The 23,313-nt window shown below is 33.7% G+C and overlaps 1 protein-coding gene across 8 annotated transcripts in view; it reads right to left on the reverse strand.

Moving 5' to 3' along the window:
* Window positions 1–23,313, reverse strand: part of Rapgef6 (Rap guanine nucleotide exchange factor 6) — a 215,994-nt gene that overhangs the window by 46,227 nt on the left and 146,454 nt on the right. For 7 of the 8 annotated variants that reach the window (XM_048783177.1, XM_048783193.1, XM_048783183.1 and 4 more), the window contains 7 exons: window positions 21,281–21,388; window positions 19,037–19,240; window positions 16,846–16,954; window positions 12,031–12,271; window positions 7,309–7,466; window positions 4,996–5,010; window positions 524–764 (listed from right to left, as the gene is read on the reverse strand). In XM_048783177.1, the coding sequence (XP_048639134.1) occupies window positions 524–764; window positions 4,996–5,010; window positions 7,309–7,466; window positions 12,031–12,271; window positions 16,846–16,954; window positions 19,037–19,240; window positions 21,281–21,388 (1,076 nt within the window). The remainder of the gene's footprint in view (window positions 1–523; window positions 765–4,995; window positions 5,011–7,308; window positions 7,467–12,030; window positions 12,272–16,845; window positions 16,955–19,036; window positions 19,241–21,280; window positions 21,389–23,313) is intronic. The other variant, XM_048783200.1, reaches the window with a different exon arrangement.

Genomic DNA, 23,313 nt, shown 5'->3' on the forward strand with positions numbered 1-23,313 from the left:
TAACTTTTTTTTTTTTTTTTTTTGCAGAAGGGGCTACTGGGAGTTGAACTCAGGGTTGCTCAACCACTGAGCTACATCCCCAGCTCTACTTTGTATTTTATTTAGAGACAGGGTCTCACTGAGTTGCTTAGCATCTTGCTTTTAGTGAGGCTGGCGTTGAACTCATGATCTTCCTAACTCAGCCTCCTGAGCTGCTAGGATTACAGGTGTGCACCGCCTCACTCAGCTCTGATTTACCAGCATCTTGCTTTTAGTGAGGCTGGTTCTTAAAAAGTTAGCAAACTGTTTTCTCTTTTATTATCTCCAATTTATGGAAGTCTTAAGAATATCCTAAGATTCTATTTTATAATTATAGAGATAAGAAAAGCTTAGAAAAGAAAGAAACCCTACTTTCAATTTTTAGAGAGAATTCGGTAGTAATAAAACATGACGTTTGTACTTAAAATACGCGTTTTAACAGGGAATCATAAACATCCCCCCCCCCCCCCCGCCAATAATCACATTCACTAAGAAGCTTATTCACCTTCCATTGAGTTGAATTCTATCAGCTAATTTGGAGAACTGGTCAGGAAGTCTTCTCTGCTTTATGACACCCTCTGGAGTAACAGAAACTTCACAAAGAGAATATGTGTCGGATGCACCAGTCAAACCAAATTCATGAACAGCATGACAAACTACTTCTTTAGCTGTAGTGTCTTTACTGATGATAATGTAGCAACTTTGCTGATCTGCTTTGAAAACTCTTATAACTTGATCAGGAATATCTATATAAATAAAAAAATGCCTTATTATTTTCATGAAAATTACTTTTAAACTCTTCAAAAACAATTTGGAACATAACTATTTCTGTAAATGTTGCAATTTATTTTCCTATTTTGTGTAGGTGATTAATTATTCATATAGAAATCACTATGGCATTTATTGATAAAAATGTTATCTACTATTTTTTTTAGGTGACAAAACATGATAATACATGTTCAGAAAGATAAAAATTAGGATCATATTATTGTCTGGCTTAGAACTCATATTTTTTCATTTATTATAAACATTATGATGTCAATGTTCTATAAAATTATTTTAAATACAGGCAAAGAACTCCATAATATATAACTTATATATTTCAATTATCCAAACCCCTAATGATAAACATTTATTGTTTACCATTTTACATATTTGTTAAGATATTATGACCTAGACTCCTTCCTCACCCCCAAAATAGATAAATATTTGTAGGCAATCAGATTATTTCCTCTGTGAAAACCTTCAAAAAAAAAAAAAACCTAAGCCTTAGTTTTTCCTTCTGGTACTGTAGCTCTATCACTACATTACACATCTCCAACTCCTTTTATTTGAAGACAGGGTCTTGTTAAGTTGCCTAGTCTGGCCTTGCACTTATGATCCTTTTGCCTCAGAATCCTGATTATCTGGTATTACATCATTACAGCCAAGCATGCATCACTGTGCTTGGCTCTTGAAGATTTTTGAGACATTGCCAAAATGTCCCCCAGTGAGATTATATTTTATAATCCTCAAATGTGAGAGCATAAAATTGTTGATTCTTATTTAAATGGTTTATATAATAATATCTTACTTCACTTTCCTCCTTTTGAAAGCCCTTTTCCTCCAAAAATACGTAATTATTTTATTTTTCATTTCTTCCATTATTGATGAGATTCAGTAACTGGTATTGGCTTAAAGAATAATTAGTATTTCTTCTTTTCTAAAATACCTTTTGATATCCTATATGCTTTTCCCCACTGAATCATAATAGATATGAACACCCACTCTACTTTACAGAGGTAAATATCTCCCCAAGTTTAATAGTCTATTGTATTTCTAACAAAGAAAGGTTTTAAATGTTTATATGCTTAAATATCTGTCTTTGCCCTTGTGAATTCTGCTGTTAGCAGATAAATTCCACCTGTTCCTATAATACGAATTATGATATGATATTTTCATTTTTTTCTGTCCTACTTGATTAAATCTTTTTTCTCATCACAGAGTACAGGTTAAAACTTTCAGAACAATGTTTATTATGCTGGCATTTTAATGTTAAATGTTTTAAAATAATCGAAAAGTGACTTGACTAGAGTGACTTTTTTACTATTTGTTTATGTAAGTGACTTATATAAACAAATAGTAAAAAATTTCCTATGAAAATAAGTTACTGTTATAAAAATTCAGGAATGTTTCTTGTTGTGGCTTTTCTGTGTGTGAGTGTATGTGTATTGACTATAGTGGAATGGATAGGGGAGACTGTGGTGGCTCAGTTAACTTTTTGTCTAGCATTGACTTATGATCATTGTAGAAACTACTAACTTTTCCTTTGTTTTGTTTTTGGTACTGGAGATTGAACCCACAGACTCTAAACCACTGAGTCAAATTCCCAACTCTTTAAAAAAATTTGAGATAGGGCCTTGCAAAATTGCTGAGTCTAGCCTCAAACTTGGAACCCTCCTGCCTCAGCCTTTTGAGACGCTAGTGGGTAACTATTTTTTATTTATTTTTTAGTTGTAGTTGGACACAATACCTTTATTTTATTTATTTATTTTTATGTGGTGCTGAAGATTGAACACAGTGCATCACACATGCTAGGCGCTCTACCTCTGAGCCACAACCCCAGCCCCTGGGTAACTAATTTTTAAGAGAAAAAAAATTAAAAAAATTTGTCTTAAAAGGAACAAAGAAAGTAATGCAACATATACAGCAGGAAATAATTTTATGAAATAAGGTGCCCTACCACCACAGTCCTAGGAAATTATTGGAAGCAGATGGGTATTTTGGTTTGTGAGGAGAAACAAAGTGGTTTCACTATTATTTTAACTTGTTAATAAAAGACCAAACAATATACAGTTATTACTTGTTTTGATCCTACCCTCTTCATGAAATGGGTCCTGGGCTCCAGAACTGGATCTGTTTACTAGAGCTTTGGAAGCTGAGCCTCAGCAAGTGGTACTAGAGGACCTTGAAGGAATGGTGAGGACTTCCTTATCCTTTGTATTACTTTCTTCAGGGGAATTTATTCACAAAATCTGGTGGGGGGGAATTTGCACATACTTCATGTTCTCTTTCCCTGATGCTATAAAGTCTTTTAGGAAGAAACACTCAGTTGTATATCTTGCTGAATGGGGTGTTAAAATGCTACATTCTGTTAAAACCATCTGTTCTCCTAGACAAGGAAAAGGTGTTCTCTAATCACATAAGAGAGATTCAAGTATCACACAGAGGTACCTCTAGCACAGATCTACAAGTGGGATTCAAAGGGTACCCTATAATCCAAACCCGATCAATGTGCCAATATAATGAATACCATCTTGGAAAACTGAGACATTAGAGGAAAACAACTTCTTTTTACTGACACCAATGACAGTGTAAATCTTTCTCTATTATTTTACAAATAAGTACTACATATATATTCTTTACAAACATATATAATTGTTATTAGTGGGAGAACACATGTCAAGAGCAATACTCAAATGAAAGGACCTTTTTTTTTTTTTGGTAGTGCTGGGGATTGAACCTAGGGCCTTGTGCATTCGAGGTAAGCACTCTACCAAATGAACTATATATACCCGCAGCCCTGAAAGAACAAGAGCATCCTTTAAAAAAAAAAAAAAGACTCTTTCTACTATAAATTGTTAATTGAACAATAACATTGCTAGTATGTGTCAACATGTTCCAAGTGATAAAGATACAGTGATAAATGAGATAATCTGCTCTCAGGGAATTTACTTCCATTCAAATGAGTAATAAATGGTGTGCCAAGGAAAGACAATAATCAACCAAACAAGGCAATTTCTTGTAGTAAAAAATCTACCAAGAAAACAAAGTGTAATGATTTAATGGTATAGATCAGGAATTGGTACACTTGTTTTTCTGAAGGGCCAGGTAAGTAAATATTTTAAGTTTTATAGGCCAAGAGGCAATACCCATGATATTTTTCAGGTACTCATATAATGAGAAAAAATTTTTACTGACAAAATTCAAAATAAATCAATAATGGAAATGGAAATATAAAACATGTAGACATAAGTGTTTAGAAAACACTGTAAAAGTCCACTAATAGGAAACTGCTGAAAAGAATTCTATCAGCTGCTTAAAAATTTTGGTAGAATTGGGCGCAGTGGCGCATGCCTGAAATCCCAGTGGCTCAAGAGGCTGTGGCTGAGGCAAATGGATCTAGAGTTCAAAGCCAGCCTCAAGAAAAAGCAAGGCGCTAAGCAAGTGAGACCAGTGAGACCCTGACTCTAAATAAAACACAAAACAGGTCTGGGGATGTGGCTCAGTGGTTGAGTGCCCCTCAGTTCAATCTCAGGACTGTGCTCCCCACAGAATTTTGCTAGACCATCACATTCTAATACAGGTAACTTGCTAAGTGAAAGAAAAGTACAAGATTGTATTTGAGATGAAAAGAATAGCATACACATTTTATGAATAATAAATTTTTAAAAGAATACATGAGAAAATTAACTAAATTCTGGGGAATAGAAAGGTGTACACCAGATTTTTCAAAAAACTATGATTATGTTTCTTTATAATTAAAAGCTAGTAAAAAATGGCCCTCAGACTTTCAATGCAGAAGTAAGTTTGCTACATTAAGTAAATCAAGTAAGTCTTGTGCTAGTAAATGAAAAAATAAGGAAAAAGTTTTATTGCAAACTCAAAAACAAAACAAAACAAAACAAAAAACCCCTCAGTTTCAAGTTCCTTTTAGCCACACTCTGAATTTTTTAGGCTTCATCTTATATTCGGTTAAAAATTTCAAAAACCTTTTCACGAGCTTTAGAATAGCACGTACACTCTGAATATAGAAATAACACATACACATTTATTTTTTTCCCAAAGAAAATGACTAAAAGGATACATGCTAGTTAATTCTACCTTGTAACAAGAAATAAAAGTTCTGTTTCCTATTTTACTCAATTCTGTACCATATGACTTTTTGAAAATAACAAAATACCACAAAGACTAGGAATGGAATTCCGAAATACTTACAGTAAAAACCAACAGCTGTAAGGCAGCAAAAATAAAGCAAAATCATAAAAACGTCAGCAATTAAAATAAAACTATCAACAGTTTTGTAGTTCTGCCCCCACTTTCATTTTGATCTAGTAACAATTTTATACTTGAAGAATAAACATAACTGAGCTCAAGACTGATAATTTAAGCTTGGCTGATGACACATAGGTACTACAATATATGGATGTGATGTGCTAATTTCAGTGTGACTGCATATTATATGAGGAGATGAATTCTGAGTTAGCTGTCAAAAATATTTTTTAAAGATAAATAAAAATACCACCACCACTAGGTAAAAGGTCTTTCACAAAGTCACACATTTTGGGGCTTAAAATATATTTTTTAAGTTAAATACATATATGCATTCATTTACATTACTAACACGGGCACAGTCTGTAGACTGAACCATATTAAGATTCACTCAATGGATTTTAAAAAGGTATTTTCAGTCCTTTTAAAAACGTTTTCAAGGAAGAGAAATTGCGACCCAATCTGTAATCAAGTTGGGCAGTATCTCCTCTTCAGAGGCCTAAATTTCTGCTCCATGGGGCTTAACTGAAAGTTTCTAAATTTTAACAACTTTAACCTCTTTTCTTTGTTCCCCATCTAACATCTCATCTTACGTCTTCTCTCATTCTCTCTCCTATCCCATAGCCCATTCCTTATTACCTTGGCCCTATATTCTACATATGCCTATGGCAAAAATACAGACAAAAATTCAATAAATCTATGTATCATATATCCCTAAATACTTGTCTTATGAATGTAAGTATATTTAGCTTCTGCTCTAGTAGTGCAAAAATATTTTGTAAAGTTTATACATGGTATAACAAGCATCATTGTAGAACACAATTCACACAGGCACGAAAAGAAATTTCTAACCTATCACATAACAAATAAAGACAGGCCATGAAAATGTGCTGGGAACTTCTGAAAAAAGAGCAAGTAACACCACAGCAGAGGGAGCTGAACTTCCCATATGAGTAACATTTAATTTCAGCATCGATGAAAAGAAAAAGTTGACTATATACCTGTAGAATTCTTTGACCAAACCACATGGACAAAGAATTCTACAGGTATATGCCATATTCAAAAAAGGATGAAGAAACAGTGGGGATAACATCAGAATAGGAGGTAAGAAGGGAGGTTTATCCCAGCAAAATGTCCCACACTGGTAGTAACATTTCCTTTATATAACAGAAACTGAATCCAGATGGTAGATTTTCCTACCCCTATGATACTTCAGTCTTGCTTTCTTACCCTTTTAAGTTAATTAACTTGTTAGGTGGGTAGCAATCTTTACATTAACTTCTGATCAAATAAGGAGAGTGATTTCTGTATCGTAAGTGAACACTCACTGATAAACTGCTAGAAATTTCTAAGCAAAGTAATGATTCACTAAAATATTTATTCTTGAAAAGAATACTGATAATGACATAGAAAGTAAGTTGTACAAATGGGTTTAGTAGTCTCTCTAGTGGTTAAGAGGCAACTGAATTAAAAAGGAAAAAACCACGTACAGAATGACCTCACTGTTTTTGTGTTATGTCCTGGGGTTGTAAGTTGCTATAATGAAACACAAACTTTACTACTACACTTATGTATTTTCTTCAAATATGGAGATTAATGTAATTGAGTTTCCTTCCTTCTTAACACTAGCTGTTGGAAATGAAAATTTATGCTGCACCAGAAATATGATGATCTTTGTGGAAGAATTTTTTTCCTTTCTCTTCCCTGGACACATTATATTGCTCACTTAATTGCATGTGTCTTTTATTAAAAGCTATTTTGAATTTCTTCAAATGATGATATCTAGTTGATTCTTCAAAGGTGTTGATCCTTTGGAGTGAAATTTTAGATTATATAGTTAAGTGATAATTTCTTTCTCCGTGCATCAATACATAAAAAAAAATCACTGCTTTTAGAAAATTACCAAGGCATTTTTATATATCCCTAAGAAAGATTATCGAGGCCATTTAAATTTTTCATACTTTGGATAACATGTTTCTTGGCTAAGAAGTGTCTGTTTTCATTTCACTGCTCAGATAATAATTACCAAAAGACATCTAAATCTGTGGTCAGGGGTAGTTTTTACGTAATTTTCTTTAATTTTTGAGGACGTACTCTGCAAGTTTAGATAAAAAGATAATCTTACTGCTTTCAGCATGAAGTCACCCAGAGGTAAGAGAAGGTAGCAGGCAAGCAAATTTAGTATTTACTGCATGGCCCAACCATTTGTCTGTTCATTAGGTACCAATTTGTCTTCATAAAATTATGTGTGAACATTACCTGAAGGATTGGAAAAGTCCAATATGCTGGTAGTAGGCTGTAGGAGATCAGGGCTACTGGATGAGAGTGTTCCAGGAATAGGCATTATAGCTAGGCTGTGTCTACAATGCCTTGTTCCCACAATGCTGTCATCTTGTGATTGGCTCAGGCCTCCATCACTAAAAAAAAAAAAAAAAATCATATAACACTTTAAAATATTAGAGGGTATTTAAACAGTAAACATTTTTATTCTCTGTGCATTAAGGCATAAAAACCATTTCAAAATGGTGATCTAAACAACTGGATTAAAATATTACTGTAATTTTTAAAACAGGATAACTACAATGATGAAAATATAAATATTTTTAACAACTATGTTCATGTAAAATTTAATTTGTACATCTGAGTAATTCTACTGCATCATAAAAAAAGTCATACTTAGTTTCAACTGGTTTTGGTAAAGAAACTGAACCTGAATGTTTAGGGAGCCCTTGAAAAATTTGCCAGCTAATACATGGATGCATATTTTAGTGTCCATTAATATAAGTATCCAACTATGCATAGCTAAACTATAGAAAGTGTCCCTTCCTCCCTACTTACAACATACAAAATCCAGAATAGGAAGGAAGCAGCAAAAGTTAATTCTCTTTTAAAATTAAAAAAAAAAAGTTAATAATTAAGTGGCCAAATTTAAGCAAAGAAAAAACTTCTTTTAGAATATTTTAGAAGAATCTCACAGGCAACTCTAAATTTACCTGTAAGTGGGGGAATGGGGATATATATACTGTTACTTAAGTTTTATGATCTCAAAATATAAATTTTAAAGTAAAACATTTCTACATAAACATAGGATAGCAATAGGGGAGGGCATGGAGAGGATTCCCAACAGCATCAGTAGCAAAATACCACTTCTAGGGTTTTCATTATATTAAAAAAACAAAAACCAATACTTTCCATTAATATTAGTTCCCACCTAAATTTATTCAATGTACCATTATGCCTAGTACTTGTTGTACATTCAAACAGGCAGTATCACAGAATACTTACCTATTATCATGGAAAGGATAAGGCTACAGTATTAAAAATGAGTGATATGGGGTATATTTAGACTATGTTAGAAGTAAAACATGATTTAGGCAGATTAGAAAATGATGCCAGAGAATTGTTAAATAGCTAAAGAACTTAACAGCCATACAAGAAAGAGAGGGCCAGGACAGACAGCTGAAGAGTTGGGAAAAGAATGAAAATGTGGAAGAAAGCAAAGACTTCTTGTTACTGTTTTAAGAGCAAGCTTTGATGTCAGACAGACCTGGGTTATTAGCTGTTTGACCTCAGGCAAATTTCTTTCTCTTGCTGGACCTTGGTTTTCCTCATATCTGTACCCCCAAACTATTATAAGGATTAAAATAGGTAAAGAAGGTGAATATTTTGGCAAAGAAGATAAAGTACTTTTACCAAAATTAAAATGAGAACCACACAAACCTAAGAAAGGATATTTATTTTAATTAATTTATATTGAAATGCAGAAGAGGACAGTGTGGGAACAATTTGTTCTCAAGGAGAAAAGGAATCTATCTGAAAAGTAAGGCAAAGGAAATATCTTATCTGATAAGTAATTTGAGATTACCCTAAATTGGCTCCTTATAATTTGTATTCCTAGATGTCACAGTTAATTGTTTTAAAGAAGGACAGCTTTCATAGATTCTTAAGTAGAAATAAAGATTTTTTTTTTAAAGCAACAGCCTTTTTTTTTCTTTCCGTTTTTGAAAACACATCTAACAATATTTGGACAGAGGGTCAGAAAACTGAATCCAAGAAACTAAAGTTAGAGATTAGTTAGTCCTGTTAATCAAGTAGAAGAAACCTAAATGATACTAAAAGTTAGAATTGTCTATAAAAGGGAATTAGTTGTATTAGTTATAGCAAATTGGAATTCACTATAGATGCTAAGAGATGTTCATGAACTCCTAAAAGACCTTATATCACACTGATGTTATTTAACATTAACTCTGCTTTCTAATAATGAATTGTTATGCCACTTTGCTGCTGTAGTCATGAAAAGCTGGTTATAAATTCATGGCAATTAAGGTGTGAGTATATATAAATGAAAATTATACTGTCATGTACAATCCATGCTATGACAGGAATGATACAGTATCTACATGGCAAAATATCCATGCTTGAAGCTGAATTGATAAAGCCTATTTGGCAAATAAGTACATCAACTCTTACCAAAACAGTTTCCTGAGAGGTGATGCAATAATAGAAATAAGACAGTTGTGAAAAATTCCTCAACAATTCCCTGACACTAGATTCACTGAGAATAAAAGTACTTAGTTTTATATTATAGAACTATAATGGTTACAAAATAGCATCAATATGCAAATAAAAAATAACTCAAATATCAAAAGCAAACAAAAAAAGTATGTTGATAAGAAGTTGGAGAATAAAAATAATTCCTGATAAGCAAGCAAAACAGTCTACTATTGGGTATGTTATAATCAATAGTATATATGATTTAGGATTTTGGAATTATTTATTCTTATCTCAAGTATTTGCTTCCTTACATCCTTTCTTTGTTCCTTTTAGAGATACCGAAATTCTCTCCTACACCTCTCTGAAAACTCACACCCTACTCTCACAGAAGTAAGTACTTCTAAAGGAACAAATCAAGTCTGTTCTTGATGCCTCTCCCAAAGCATCTGGGCATATAAAAGATATCCAGTAATTGCAGTCATTTCAATTAAAAGATAACAAATATTCAAAGCAGAAATCCTGAAGAATACAGAAAGCAAGGGAAGAAGGGAAAAATTATCTATAAAATTCTTTACAAAATCTCCCATAATCAACATCTTGGTATTTTCCCTTCTAGTCATTTTTGCACTCTGCAGTACAATGTATTTAACTAAACTCCTGTAGCTGAAGTTATTAGTATTTTACTTCATTAAAACATGTTTAGTAAAGACATCTAAAGTGCAGCACATTTTATTCATGTTTGTACTCATAGCAAAACAGTAAATATTTCTTGGTTAATAAATGAGGAAAATTAAATTCAGAAAAATCCTTCTGAGTTTAAGTGAAACTATTCTACTAGAATAGTAGAATATGATTTTTATGCTATATTTTATTTTTATGTTCTTTTTTTGGTACCAATATAAGGTGATAATGTAGAAGATACTCAACTGACTACAGGTGATCTCAACTTCCACGCTTCCTGCTGTAAGCAAAGATAGAATCCATGCACAGTAACTAATTCTCATTTCCCAAAGAATTATGTGGAGATGATATATTGATTTAGTTGCCTGAAACTTGAGTATAGCTTACTAGAATTCAACACTAACAAGCTGAGGTGAGTAATAATTAACAGTATTCTCAGGTTTTAAATGATATACATGTCACAACTCTGCTACCAGTCAAAATAAGAACCGCTTAAAAGATTCCAGACCAAACCCACTGGGGTTTCTAGAAGTACAAGTCAGAGCACTACCTTCTAAAAAACTCTGCTTGTGAATTCTTTTCTGTCTTCTGGTCTCTATTTCCCACAGTGACTTTTGTTCATCACAAAACTGACCTCAACCTCTTCAATGTGGGCTGGTGCCTTTTATATTCTCCTTACTTGATCCCCATTTGTGAGAACAAGACTTTTCTTATAATGTTTGCTATAGTATGTACAATATTAGCAAATTCTGCTATTTAAGGTTATGAGTTTTATAAATCCTTTACTTCAAGGAAAGCAAGGCACTCACAAAATGAGTTATGAATTTTCTAGAGAGAGAGAGAGAGAGATTAGGAACAAAGCTTAGGATATTTCAATCTATGCATGACAAATTAAAGGAAGGGCAAATGTACTTCTCTGGTTGGAAATTAGAGCTTTAGGAAGAACATTTTCTGATCTTTAAAATCTTTGAGAATTTTAACTATTAAAAAATACTGAAAATTATATATGTGGTTCTTGGAGTATGCTTTTTTCTTCTGATTAATTCACTATCTTATTTGATAAGTATTACTTGAGTGCCTACTATGTACAAGTATTATACCTATATTTTAGTGTTCTCAGAACTGCTTTATGAAAGCAGTTACAAAAGTTCTGTATTATATATATGTATAGTATATAACATAATAATCATAAAATATAACAATATATGTACATCTGTAAGATATATACCCATATAATATAATATACACTAGAGGCATTCTCAACCATGACTCTTTAGTGGACTGACTTAATTGGTATTTCACAGACTTTAATTTACATATAAAATTTTCAGGTATTACTTAGTTTTGATGATATTCTGCTTTTGAAATAAAAAATAGGTTTGACTAAAGTTTAGCATTAGACTTCAGGAGGGGGAAAATGGTGCCATGATTTAAAACCAAAACCAAACCAAAATAAAACAAAAAAAAATGATGGTAGCAGTGAAATGTGTCCCAAGATTGTCCAAATTAGACCAGGGACTGAAATTTGACCAAAAAATATATAAAAATAGGTCTCAGAATAAAAAACTAAGTGTTTTCTAAAATTTAAAGTAACATCAATACAATATTATATAATTTAACAGTGGTAACTTCATAAAAGCCATGGGGAGAAATTTAGAATTTATTTTCTTATTATAGATTGCTATGAGACTTTATAATACAATAGCTACATAAAAAGCAAGAAATGACCCAAACTTCCCTCTCCCACAATAAAAATTTTACAATCAATATAAAAATTCCTATATGACAGAGAGTGACAGTACATACCTAAATAGCTTTGGAGGCAAGATACTAAATCTTGTTTTATCCAGAATTTTCCTGATTTTGTTTCTTCCACCTGAAACAGTATTTGCTTTAACTTTCTTATTTCCTTTCTCCTGTGATGTCTGTTCAATATCTCCTGGGACATCTTGAATTGAGTGCCGATTACTTTTTTTTTCAGCAATTTTTGGAATATGAGGAACACCATATTTCTCTTGTTCAATCCTACTAAGCAACTCTTTGAATACTGGAAATAAACAAATAAACCTGTCATTTCTTTTCATTAGGAAGCTTTTACACCAAAAATAAATTTAAAGGATAAATACAATCATTTTCTGTTATTTGGCCTTTTGCAGCCCATTCAACTAAACATGATCACCCATCCTTTATCTGCTTTATCTACTTCTTTCTTCAGTTTTCAAACCTGACTGTACTTATGATGTTGTCCAACACTGATAAAATGAAGTCACTTGAGGAAATGGACAGAAAATGGGTAGGCTGCCAGCATGTTTTAAAAATCTACAGGTTCCTATTTAGGTAATAAGTAATATAACTAACTACTTAATGAATGTTATAGAAACAGATTATATGTGGAATGGTGGCTGCATACTCTGGAAAATACACTTAAATAACATAACCAAATACACGTTACAAAACCACTCAGCTTATCACAAGGCATAACTTTGAGCAATATACTTTACATGAATATAGTGTGCACTTGTTATATCCAACCATACTTCTACCTTCCTACTCCGCCCTCCTGGCCCCTAGTAACCACTATTCTACTTTCAGGTCAACTTTCTTAAGTTTCTACATGTGAGAGAGAATATGTCATACTTGTCTTTCTATGTCTGACTTATTTCACTTAACATGATATCCTCCAGCTCCATCACTTTGCTCCAAAATTTGCGTTTTATAAAATGGCTGATATAAATGGCTGTATGTACATATATACACACAGCATATTTTCTGTATCCATTCATCTGTTAGTGGGCACTTAGACTGACTCCATATCTAGGTATGATGAATAGTGCCACAGTAAACAGTCATGCAGCTATCTCTTTTGTATACCAATTTCATTTCCTTCAGATATATACCCAGAAATGGGATTGCTGGATCATATGGTAGATCTATTTTTAACTGTTCTCTAAAGTGGCCATACTAAGTTACATTCCCATCAATAGTGTGTAAGACTTCTTTTTTTTCCTCGTCTTATCAGCAATTGTTATTTATTATTAACAGCCATTCTAACTGGGGTGAGATGGTATCTCATTGTGGTTTTCATGAGCATTTTCCTGGTGGCTAATGATATCAAACATTTTTCCATATATTTGTTTTTTAAACCACGTTTTTTAAGTTCTTTATAAATTTTGGATATTAACCTTATGTCAGATGAATAGCTGGCAAATATTTTCTCCCATCCTGTAGGAAGGTTTCAGCAGAAGGATGATACCATTTTATTATCAATTCCTTCTATTGAATGCTTTTGTCATTACCACCATATTTTACATCACTCTAAGAATTGTTTCTTCCTCAATGTCCCCCCCCCCGCCCCCAACATGCTGTTCTTGTTTCAAGGGCTAGATTTTTAAATTGCTCCAAGCAGAGTTCTAGAAATGTTTTTTTGTCTCTTCCTTGAATGTCCCCCTTCCCTGCTCCCAATCTGTAAGATCACTTATTTGGGATTTCATCATGCTCTCTTGATGATCCTAATTACTAATACAAAATGGCAAGTATGATTTGCTCTGGTATCATCTATACAAACATTTTCTTTGCTTACAAGATCCACGCAGGATCTTGGTGTGAAGACCAGCTAAATTAAAGGGAGCAGCTTTGACTGCTCTCTACCACCCTCCACCCTAGACCCTAACGATGTAGTTCTGCCCCTGACTGACTATATGTTTATAATACCCATTTTACAAATGAGGCTCATAGAAGTAACCTCACATCATTTCCCAAGATCACACAACTGAGCAGTGTCCAAGGCAGAGTTCAGACCTGAAATTCTCTACTTCTGATCTAGGGCATCTTGGTGAGAGGCCTGAAGAGGAAACACTCAGATTGGAAGAGGAGGAGGATGAAAAGTGGGACTGGAGTCTAGCAAGCCTTCGGAGCTGCCAAAAAGCTCTGCTATACATCTCCCTAGACAAAATCCAACACAGCCTGGGCCCCTGAGCACCCAGCCTCCGCAGGCATGTCCTTATCCACAAATCCCTACAGCAACTCCAGGCCGCCATTCACCTGGCTCCAGCACCTGCTCTGCCCCGGCCCGTCCCTGCAGCCCCTCTTCCTGGGTGAGGAAGAGATTTCTCCCTCTCCACCACCATCGGCTGGCTCTACCCTCAGGGAGTTGGAGACATCCATGGATGAGACAGAAGTACCTCAGAATCCAGTGGCTCCCCCGGCCTCAAGAATGAAGTGCTACCCCAACCTGACCCAGTCTTCTTGGAAGCTCTGAGTTCCTGGTACCTGGGGGACTATACCCTGGATGACTTCTTTTTGAACATTAACACATCTGCAGTCGAAAAGGAGCCTACCCTGCGCCCCCCCCCCCCCCCCCCCCCNCTGTGTCCCAGGATCCTGGCAGTGGAATGAACTAGATCACATCATGGAAATCATTATAGGATCCTAAAATTAACATGGGAACAGAACCCTTCCTCACGGCGGCCTCAGTGGGCTGGATCCCTGGATGTAACTCGTTCGTGTGTGTTTTGATAGAAGCACCAAATAGTGACTATGGTCTCCTTTCCTCCCATTTCAGGGTTCCACAAATATGTTTCTTGCATGTGTGTGTATCTGGTTACCCCAGCCTTCTGTGAAGATAGGTCTTCCTGAATTAATTTATCTGTTCCAAATGCCTTAATGAAACTCTGGGAGTCTGACTTTTCACACATTTCTTCTGCCTTTCTCTCCAGTTCTCACTCCCCTTGTGACCACTGGGTCCTCAGGGAAGATAAGGTGGGGCCTGTCAACAGTGACAGAGGTGTGTTGCCAGGTTGCTCTAGAAACCCAGGCTCTGCCTCTTGAGGGAGTGGGAGGGGCTGATCTCTTTTCCCCAGGTTGAACCCCAATTTCTTGGCAGGACCTCAGCCCCAGCACAACAGGGTGGAAACCAAACTGCTCCATGCTGCATTATTTAAAAAGAAAGGCAGGGTTTGTGGTGGCTTTTTTTTAATTGTAATTTTTTAATTTTACCTTTTAAATATTTATTTTTTAGATGTAGTTGGACACAATACCTTTATTTCACTTATTTTTATGTGGTGCTGAGGATTGAACCCAGGGTCTTGCACGTGTGAGGCGAGCACTCTACCACTGAGCCACAACCCCAGCCTCAATTTTTTAATTTTAAATAAAAGTATTTTGAAAGAAAAAAAAAAAAAGGTCCATGCAACATCCAGTCTGACATTTTGTTATTCTTACCACTCAGAGGGTTCTAGGGTTCTGAGAGTGTGGGTTCACTACCTTTTGTATCTTTTAAAATTTAAACTTTTTATTCTAATTTGTTATACATTACACCTTTTGTATCTTTAAACTTATTTTTTCTGTCTTTCAGAGTTAATGTTGTTAAACACTATATTATGCTATCTATATATTTTTGTATATAATAATATTTGATACTAATTAGCAATCATTAAGTGACAAGAAAAAAGTAAAGGCATTGGATCTTTACAAGAACCTTATGAAATATAGCTGGAGAAACTGAAGCCTGGAGAGTAAATAATCTGTCCAACATGCATAATGCTGGTTTCATGTTTTTCAAAACTGATATCCCTGTGGTTTTAAGCTAAAAGCTGGTGTCACTAAATACTAGTGTCACCTCTAGGAAATCCAAAAACCCTGAAGGCTTACTTACTTATTCTTTGTTAAGTACTGTATAGTTGCCAACTGACTGTTATATATCAGAGTCAACATGATGTAATTCAGTCAAAGTGACTCCAATAAAAAGAGGAAAAATAACAAATGCTTCATTTTTCAATATTACTAAGCAGAGTATAAAGAGGAGTTACAGTGGAAAAATTAAAACTCACACTTCCTTTCTATAGGCATAGTTTTAAAAGTCAACTCTTACTTCTCTAATTGCAACTGAAACCTAGGGGAACCAGCTCTTAAATAAAAACTCTTAAATTTTCTTTGACAATTTTCAATGGCTATACTGTATTTACTGTTGCCTTTCTCTGAATTTTAACAAAAATCCTGTGGTATCAAATGAATCCAAATGACAATAAATCCTTTCTTAAAGTTATAAAAAAAAAACCCATAAATTTCTTAATAAAATAAGTACAAGGTGAACATTTGCTTTGTTTATATGACATAATCAACATTTTTACACAGGAAGGTAGAGTCTCTTGTTAGAAATCTGTAATTCACTGATTATTAATTCAGTGCTTTAATTAATTTCCATGAAACAATCTGGCATTTACATTATTTCAGAAAGCTAGTTAAAAGATTAGAAGTAGATTAATTTGTAAATTAGCAGGGAGAAAAAAAACCTGATTATGACTCTAAGTTCTATTCAGGTCATTTTAAGTATTCCTCTACCAGAGTATGGTATATAACAGATTCTCAATAGATATTTCATAAATGACTGAATGAATATAGTTGTATACCTACTTTCAAACTTTCTAAGATATCAAAATAATAAGCACAAATGAAAAGTGAAAATTCTAAATTGTACTACACACATTAGCAATCCTAATAATACCTTAATAGCTCAGATAAGAAATGTTTTACATTTTATTTTTCTTTTCATTGTTAGGACTTTACTTTTCTATTACAAAAACAGAAAAGCAAAGCTCAGACAGTATTTACAACAAAACTTACCAAAAATATTGGTCTTCACAGTTAGTGCAAGATGAGTATTATTCCTCAAAATTTCAAGGGCCTTTGCAAATGTAATATTCTCAAAATTCTGTCCATTTACTTCCATTATCTTAAGAGTATTTGAAAAATACAAATTAAGAATAAAATGTAAAAAGACAAAAGCTTAAAAGTTTATGCTGAAAAAGTACAGTAGGACTTCAATAAAATGTACCATAAGTAAACAATGGCTCTCTTTGTGAGAAGGTAGATGGGTATTTATTTTTTTCTCCTATATGGTTGCATTTTCCAAATTCTCTACTGTAAATTATATATATATATATATTTTAAAAGTTCATTCACTTTAGGATAATAGTAAGGATTTTTTTTTTTACAAAGATCACAGAAAAGTTCATAAATGAAAAATTTTGACCATATCAAATCATATCAAAAATTACCACCTGTGTGTATGTATAGTCAAATATCCTATGTGTAAATTTACTGCATTTTAAAGTGAAATAATTCATTTGAAAGTAGCTCTCTAAATATATTTAAAAACCTGCTGTCACTGATTGTATCAGGTAGCCGAACAATAAGAAGCATAACTGAGATAAGTTCTTTTTCATATGAACATCAAGGATTGCCCAATTTGGCTGTACCTCAGAATTATACAAGCTTAGTTTTAAAAAATGCCAATTCCAATAAAGAGTGATAGAGAAATATAATGAATAAAAAATAATCAACAAAGAGGAAAGATCTAGGGGACTGACATAAAAATTCCAAAAGGATAAGAAAGAATGCATAACAATACATTATGAAAAGAAAATTCTACAGAAGTAAAATTCAAGTTAAAAAAGACCTGCATCTCCTAAAACAGATAATACAGTATTATGCAAAAATAATAAAAATAAAGAGATCCCCTTTTTTGAGGGTGTGGGAGTTGCTTAAAGCCTCAGATCATCTCCACAGTAATGGAGAGGGATGATGGAAGAAGGAAAAGCAGATTAAATTTCATTCTTAGGAATTTGGGTGGCTAAGGTAGGAGGATTGAAAATTCGAGGCCAGACTCAGCAACTTAGTAAGACGCTGAATTAAAATAAAATCAAAAGGACTGGGGAGGTAGCTAAGTGGTAAAGTGCCTCTGGGCTTAATCTCCGGTACCAAAAAAGGGAAAAAAACAAAAACAAAAACAAAACAAAATCTATCTACCTACCTATCTATCTAGGGCTGGGGATGTAGCTCAGTGGTAGAATCCTCAAGTGTGAGGGAGGCTCTAGGTTTGACTACCAGTACCACTACAAAAAAACAAGAAACAAAAAACTCAAAAGTCTCTTGGGGCAGAAATCACACGTTGGTTATGAATCACTATTTTGAAGGATAGCATCTTTCAAAATAGTTTTTTATAATGTGAATACCCTTATCATATTAAAAAAGTGATAGTATGGTTCAGCTCAAAAGTAAAATAAAACCACATTTTAACTGAATGAATGAACAAGTTTTTGAACATGAAAAAGTAAGTTTCTCAAGTGAGTCTGATGGTATCTAAGATCTGGGAAACAACCCTCTGATATGCATCAGTATCATCTTAGAGAGCTTTGTTAAAAATACAAATTTAGAAACTTTATCATTTGAGAATGTAATTAATATGCCTGGAAGGACTAAGGTTAGCATGGGAATTGCGTTTTTAATGTAACAAAAGGTTATAAGTAAATCACATTTTCAAACCGCCTGCTCAGTAGTTACCTTATGTCTAAATGGAAGAAATGGATCATCACCAAATTCCTTTCAGTGTCTGATTTTTTCTGGTCCCTCACCTGACTCACCTGGCTTATAAATGTAGTATGTTATCATATGAACATTATTTAAGTTGATACCATCACTTACGGTAATCTTCAGCCACTTACATAAGAAGTGAAATGACCCTTCCTTCAAAACTAATCTTTGGGGTATGAGGCAGGCCCAAAGGAGGTCACGATGATGAGGCCTGGTCGAGCTGGTTCAAACGCTAGATCAAATTTTTTATTAACAGCAGTGGATATATAATAAATGTGTTTAAAAAATAAGCCATGTTAGAATACCACCTCTTAAGATGCACTCAGACAAATACTCAAACTGACTATATCTACTTAAGAAATATCGGATAAGAACAAAAATAACAGACAGACTATTGTGTTGATAAGATGGCTTTAATTTAAATGGTGAGTCATTTACTTACCTGATCACCACGTTTCAGTCCTGCATCAGCAGCTTTGCTACCAGGTTCTACTCCTTCAACAAAAATACCAAATCCCTTCTCACTTCCTCCATTAAGGCTGAAATTCAAAGGTGACTCTCGAGAAGCCTTTTGTAGCACAACCTGTCTCCACTTAGCCTTTGCAGCACAGGCGATATTCAATAACCTAAGATGACCATTCATTTTCTATAAAGTAAAAAAAAGAATAAAATTATGTCTATTCCTATAGGCTTCTAAAATCATCAAAAATTATTAAAATAAGAACTGTAAACATAAACTACTATTAATGAATTTTTACTATTAATACATATTATTAATTTTTACTATTAATTACTATTAATGATTTTTTTTAATCATGTGAGGTGATTAAAAAAAAAAAAAAAAAAAAAACAACTAAAGGAGAGGGCCCGGCCCGTCTACTGCAGTACTCTCTCAAGAATAAGATGTCTGAGTACGATTTTAAAGATTTTTAGATAATCACAGGTTAGCAACTCAAGAGGTTGAGGCAGGAGGTTAGCAAGTTCAGGGCCAGTTTCAGCAACTTAGATAAGTTAAAAAGACAACTAAAGATCAGGGCTGGGGATGTAATTCAGAGACAGACTGCCCCTGGGTTAAATCCCTAGAACCATCACTACCACCACCACCACCAACAAAAGATTTCAAAATGTTATCTCATCCCCACAGGGATGATAAAAAATTACTTCTCATTCTCTGAACTTTCGTAATACAAACACCTATCTTGTTCATCTCATGACTATTGACGTTGGTGTGCCTCTATATCAGGTTCCCCAGTCCCTGTTCATTTCTCCCCATTTTACAAAGCAGATATGCTGCTGAGAAGTCTATAAGAACTAAGGGGTAAAAATTGGATCATATCTTCCAATTTTTTTCTTTTTCAGGCAACTCAAGCCACTAAGACTCTGAAGACTATAATTCTTGAGCATATGTTATGTGCCAGGATTGTTTTCGTATTGTTATTCATTAACTCACTACAATCTTCATACAATCTCATTGAAGTAGGGGCTATTATCTTTCAAATAAGTAAACAGGAACATAAAGGTTAGGCAACTTGTCCAAATTCACATATCGAGCAAGTGATGGAGTATGAATGTTAATTCAGGCAAACTGATTCCTGAGCTGTACTCTTTTAACCATTATACTACATTATTTATTTCCAAAAATTTCAAGCTGCTAGAAGCAGACAACCTAGTTGCAGCTGAATTCTATGTGACAAGGAGAATCAAATGTATTCATCAATAGCTACTGTGGAAGTTAAGAAGACCTTGAAGGAATTATCTTAAATACTACATATTTAGAAAAGGTGAAAGCACATGTAGCAGGGAGATCCACAAAGTCTTAACGTAGATCGGATATAAAAGATATGCACTGAAAGTTGCACATACTTGGAAAGAGCAGAACTGGAAGAAGAGAATACAACAAGGTCTGTGATAAAGAACTACAAAATAGTCTGGTTTAGATATAATCTATAGTACATAAGAAAAATCCTGAAAAAGTAGATGAGTGACATGAGTATAAGGTGAGACACTACTTTGGTAGAAAATATGGTGTACTGGGCTGGGGATGTGGCTCAAGTGGTAATGCGCTCGCCTGGCATGCATGCGGCCCGGGTTCGATCCTCAGCACCACATGCAAACAAAGATGTTGTGTCTGCCGAAAACTAAAAAAAAAAAAAAAAAAAAAAAAAAAAAAAATTCTCTCTCTTAAAAAAAAAAAAATATGGTGTGCTAACAAAGACAAGCAATATGCATTATGTTTGTACTTTAATATCTATCTTTTGGACACACAGAATGGAGTAGAAGAAAACTAGAACTAAGACCATTTAGCAGGCTACTATAATAGAACAGGTATAATAAAATAATGAGCTCCTAAACTGGGAAGTAGAAAAGAAATGGCTGAAAAAGAGACCAAAAGCAAAGACACATATGTATACATAAATGCCTAAATCAGCGACATGGGTGACTATGGACTGATCCACATATGCCCAGTACTTAGAAGCCTGAGGAACTAAGAGATACTAGTCTTAAACTAAAAATGAAAAACAGAGTCTAAAAGGATGATTTTTGTTTCAGCTGAGGTGGCGGAGGATAAGCAGAATTACAGAGTTCTCATTTAGTATGCAGGATAATACAAAAGCCATTGCTGTTCTGAATAATTGTTCTCGCTGAGGAGCAGCAACTCTGAAAAAGAAATTCATTTGAGCCTTACTGTATCTTCCAGATTTTTTTCAAATTCTTCCAGAAACTGAGTCATAGCAGAATCACCTTCAAAATCATTAAAATGATTATTTACCCATAATAATACAATCCGTGTCACCTGAGGAAAGACAGAAAAGGCAGCATATGGTTATGAGAGGCATTATTTCTGAAAAAGTACATTCCAAAAACATGCCCCAAACTAAGGAAGAATAGAGCTTTATGACTAACCTTCTTCTCCCCTTCCTTGTATATAAAAAGGCTTGTTCTAACAGAGGCATGCTTTAGTCTAAAATTTTGCTTCCTTGGGTACACAAGCAACAAAGAACTCTGTGCATTCAGAAGATAAAAGTCATCTTATATTCATTAAAATGGAATAAATACATGGGATATGTATTTCAGAGCATCTCAAAATACAAACTTCATATCATAAAAGCTGGTAATCATATCAAAAAACAGTATAAGTGTTTCTATAGCTAAGAACATATTTAACCCCAAATTTTAATGAAAACAAATCTGATATTTCATTCATTGTAAATACTGTCAATTTTCAAAAATGGTGAATTGGTTTGTTTACTTTGCTCCATAGATTAAAAGTAAGCAAATGTTAAGTAGTAATATAGTTAGCAATGTAATTTTGAATCATATATTTTCAAAATTATGTAAAATGCACATGCACATAAAATTTACCATTTCAATCAATTTAAAGTGCACAATTCAATGGCATTTCACACATTTACAATGTTATATGATCATCATCACTAACTAGTTTAGTAAATGCTTCCCATTCTGTCCTTTCTCCAGTCCCTGGAAGGTATCACTAGTCTACTTTTGTATGTATTTGCCTATTCTGGACATTTCATATAAAAAGAATCACGTAATATTAGCTTTTTGTGATTGGCTTCCTTTAATTAGTACTTTGTTTCTTTTTATGGATGAATAATATTTTATTAAATTGCTATATATGTTTTGTTTATCCATGATAAATATTAGTGGGACATCTGGATCATCCTCACTTTTTGGCTATGGTCAATATTGCTATGAATATCTGTGTACGAATTTTTGTTTGTGAACTGTTTTTCAGGTACATACCTAGGAGAAAAATTGCTGGATTGTTTGGGTACTCTATGTTCAAATTTAGAAGAAATGTCAAACAGTCTTTCACAGAGGCTATATTATTTTACATTTCCATCATTAATATTGGGGGTGGGGTATCTAATTTCTCACATTCTTTGTTTTTAAATTTTTTTGGGGGGGGTCTTTTTCCTTCTTTTTACAAATCCATTCCAGTGGATACAAAGTGATATCTCACAATGGCTTCAAGCTGTATTTCCCTAAGACTAATTATGTTGAGCATCTTTTTCATGTGCTTGATGGCCATTTATGCATTTTCCTTGGGAAATGTTTAAGTCCTTTGTCCATTTTCCAATTGTGTTATTTGTCCTTTTGTTGCCAAACTGTAAGAATACTTTATATATTCTGGATGCTAGACCCTTATCAGATATGATTTGCAAATTTATTCTCCCATTCCATGTGTTGTCCTGTATTTCTTGACAGTATCAGTTGATACAGAAAACATTTTAATTTTGATGCAATTCAAATATCTATTTTTTTTTCTTTTGTTGCTTGTGCTTTTGGCGTTATATCTGAAAAACTACTGCCAAAACCGAGGTCATCATGATTTACTATTATCTTTTCTTGTAAAAATATTATACTTTAATCTCTTATATTGCCTCAATTTTTTTTTGTGGTGCTGGGGATGGAACCCAGGCCTTGTGCCTGTGAGGCAATCCCTTTACCAACTGAGCTGTATTCCCAGCCCCTCTTATACATTTTGAGTAAATTTTTATGAACGGTGTAACTTTGATAAATTTTGAGTAAATTTTTATATATGGTGTAAGGTAAGTAAGAATCCAATTTCATTCTTTTGCATGTAGAAATCTAGCTATTTCTAAATCATATTTTTGTTCAGTCTCTAGGCATGCCTTTATTTTCTCAGGAACCAAAGTAATTATAATTAATTCAAAAAAAAAAAAAAAAAAGGAG

The sequence above is a fragment of the Marmota marmota genome, unplaced genomic scaffold (genome assembly GCF_001458135.2).
Source record: "Marmota marmota marmota unplaced genomic scaffold, marMar, whole genome shotgun sequence".
NCBI classification, from domain to species: domain Eukaryota; kingdom Metazoa; phylum Chordata; class Mammalia; order Rodentia; family Sciuridae; genus Marmota; species Marmota marmota.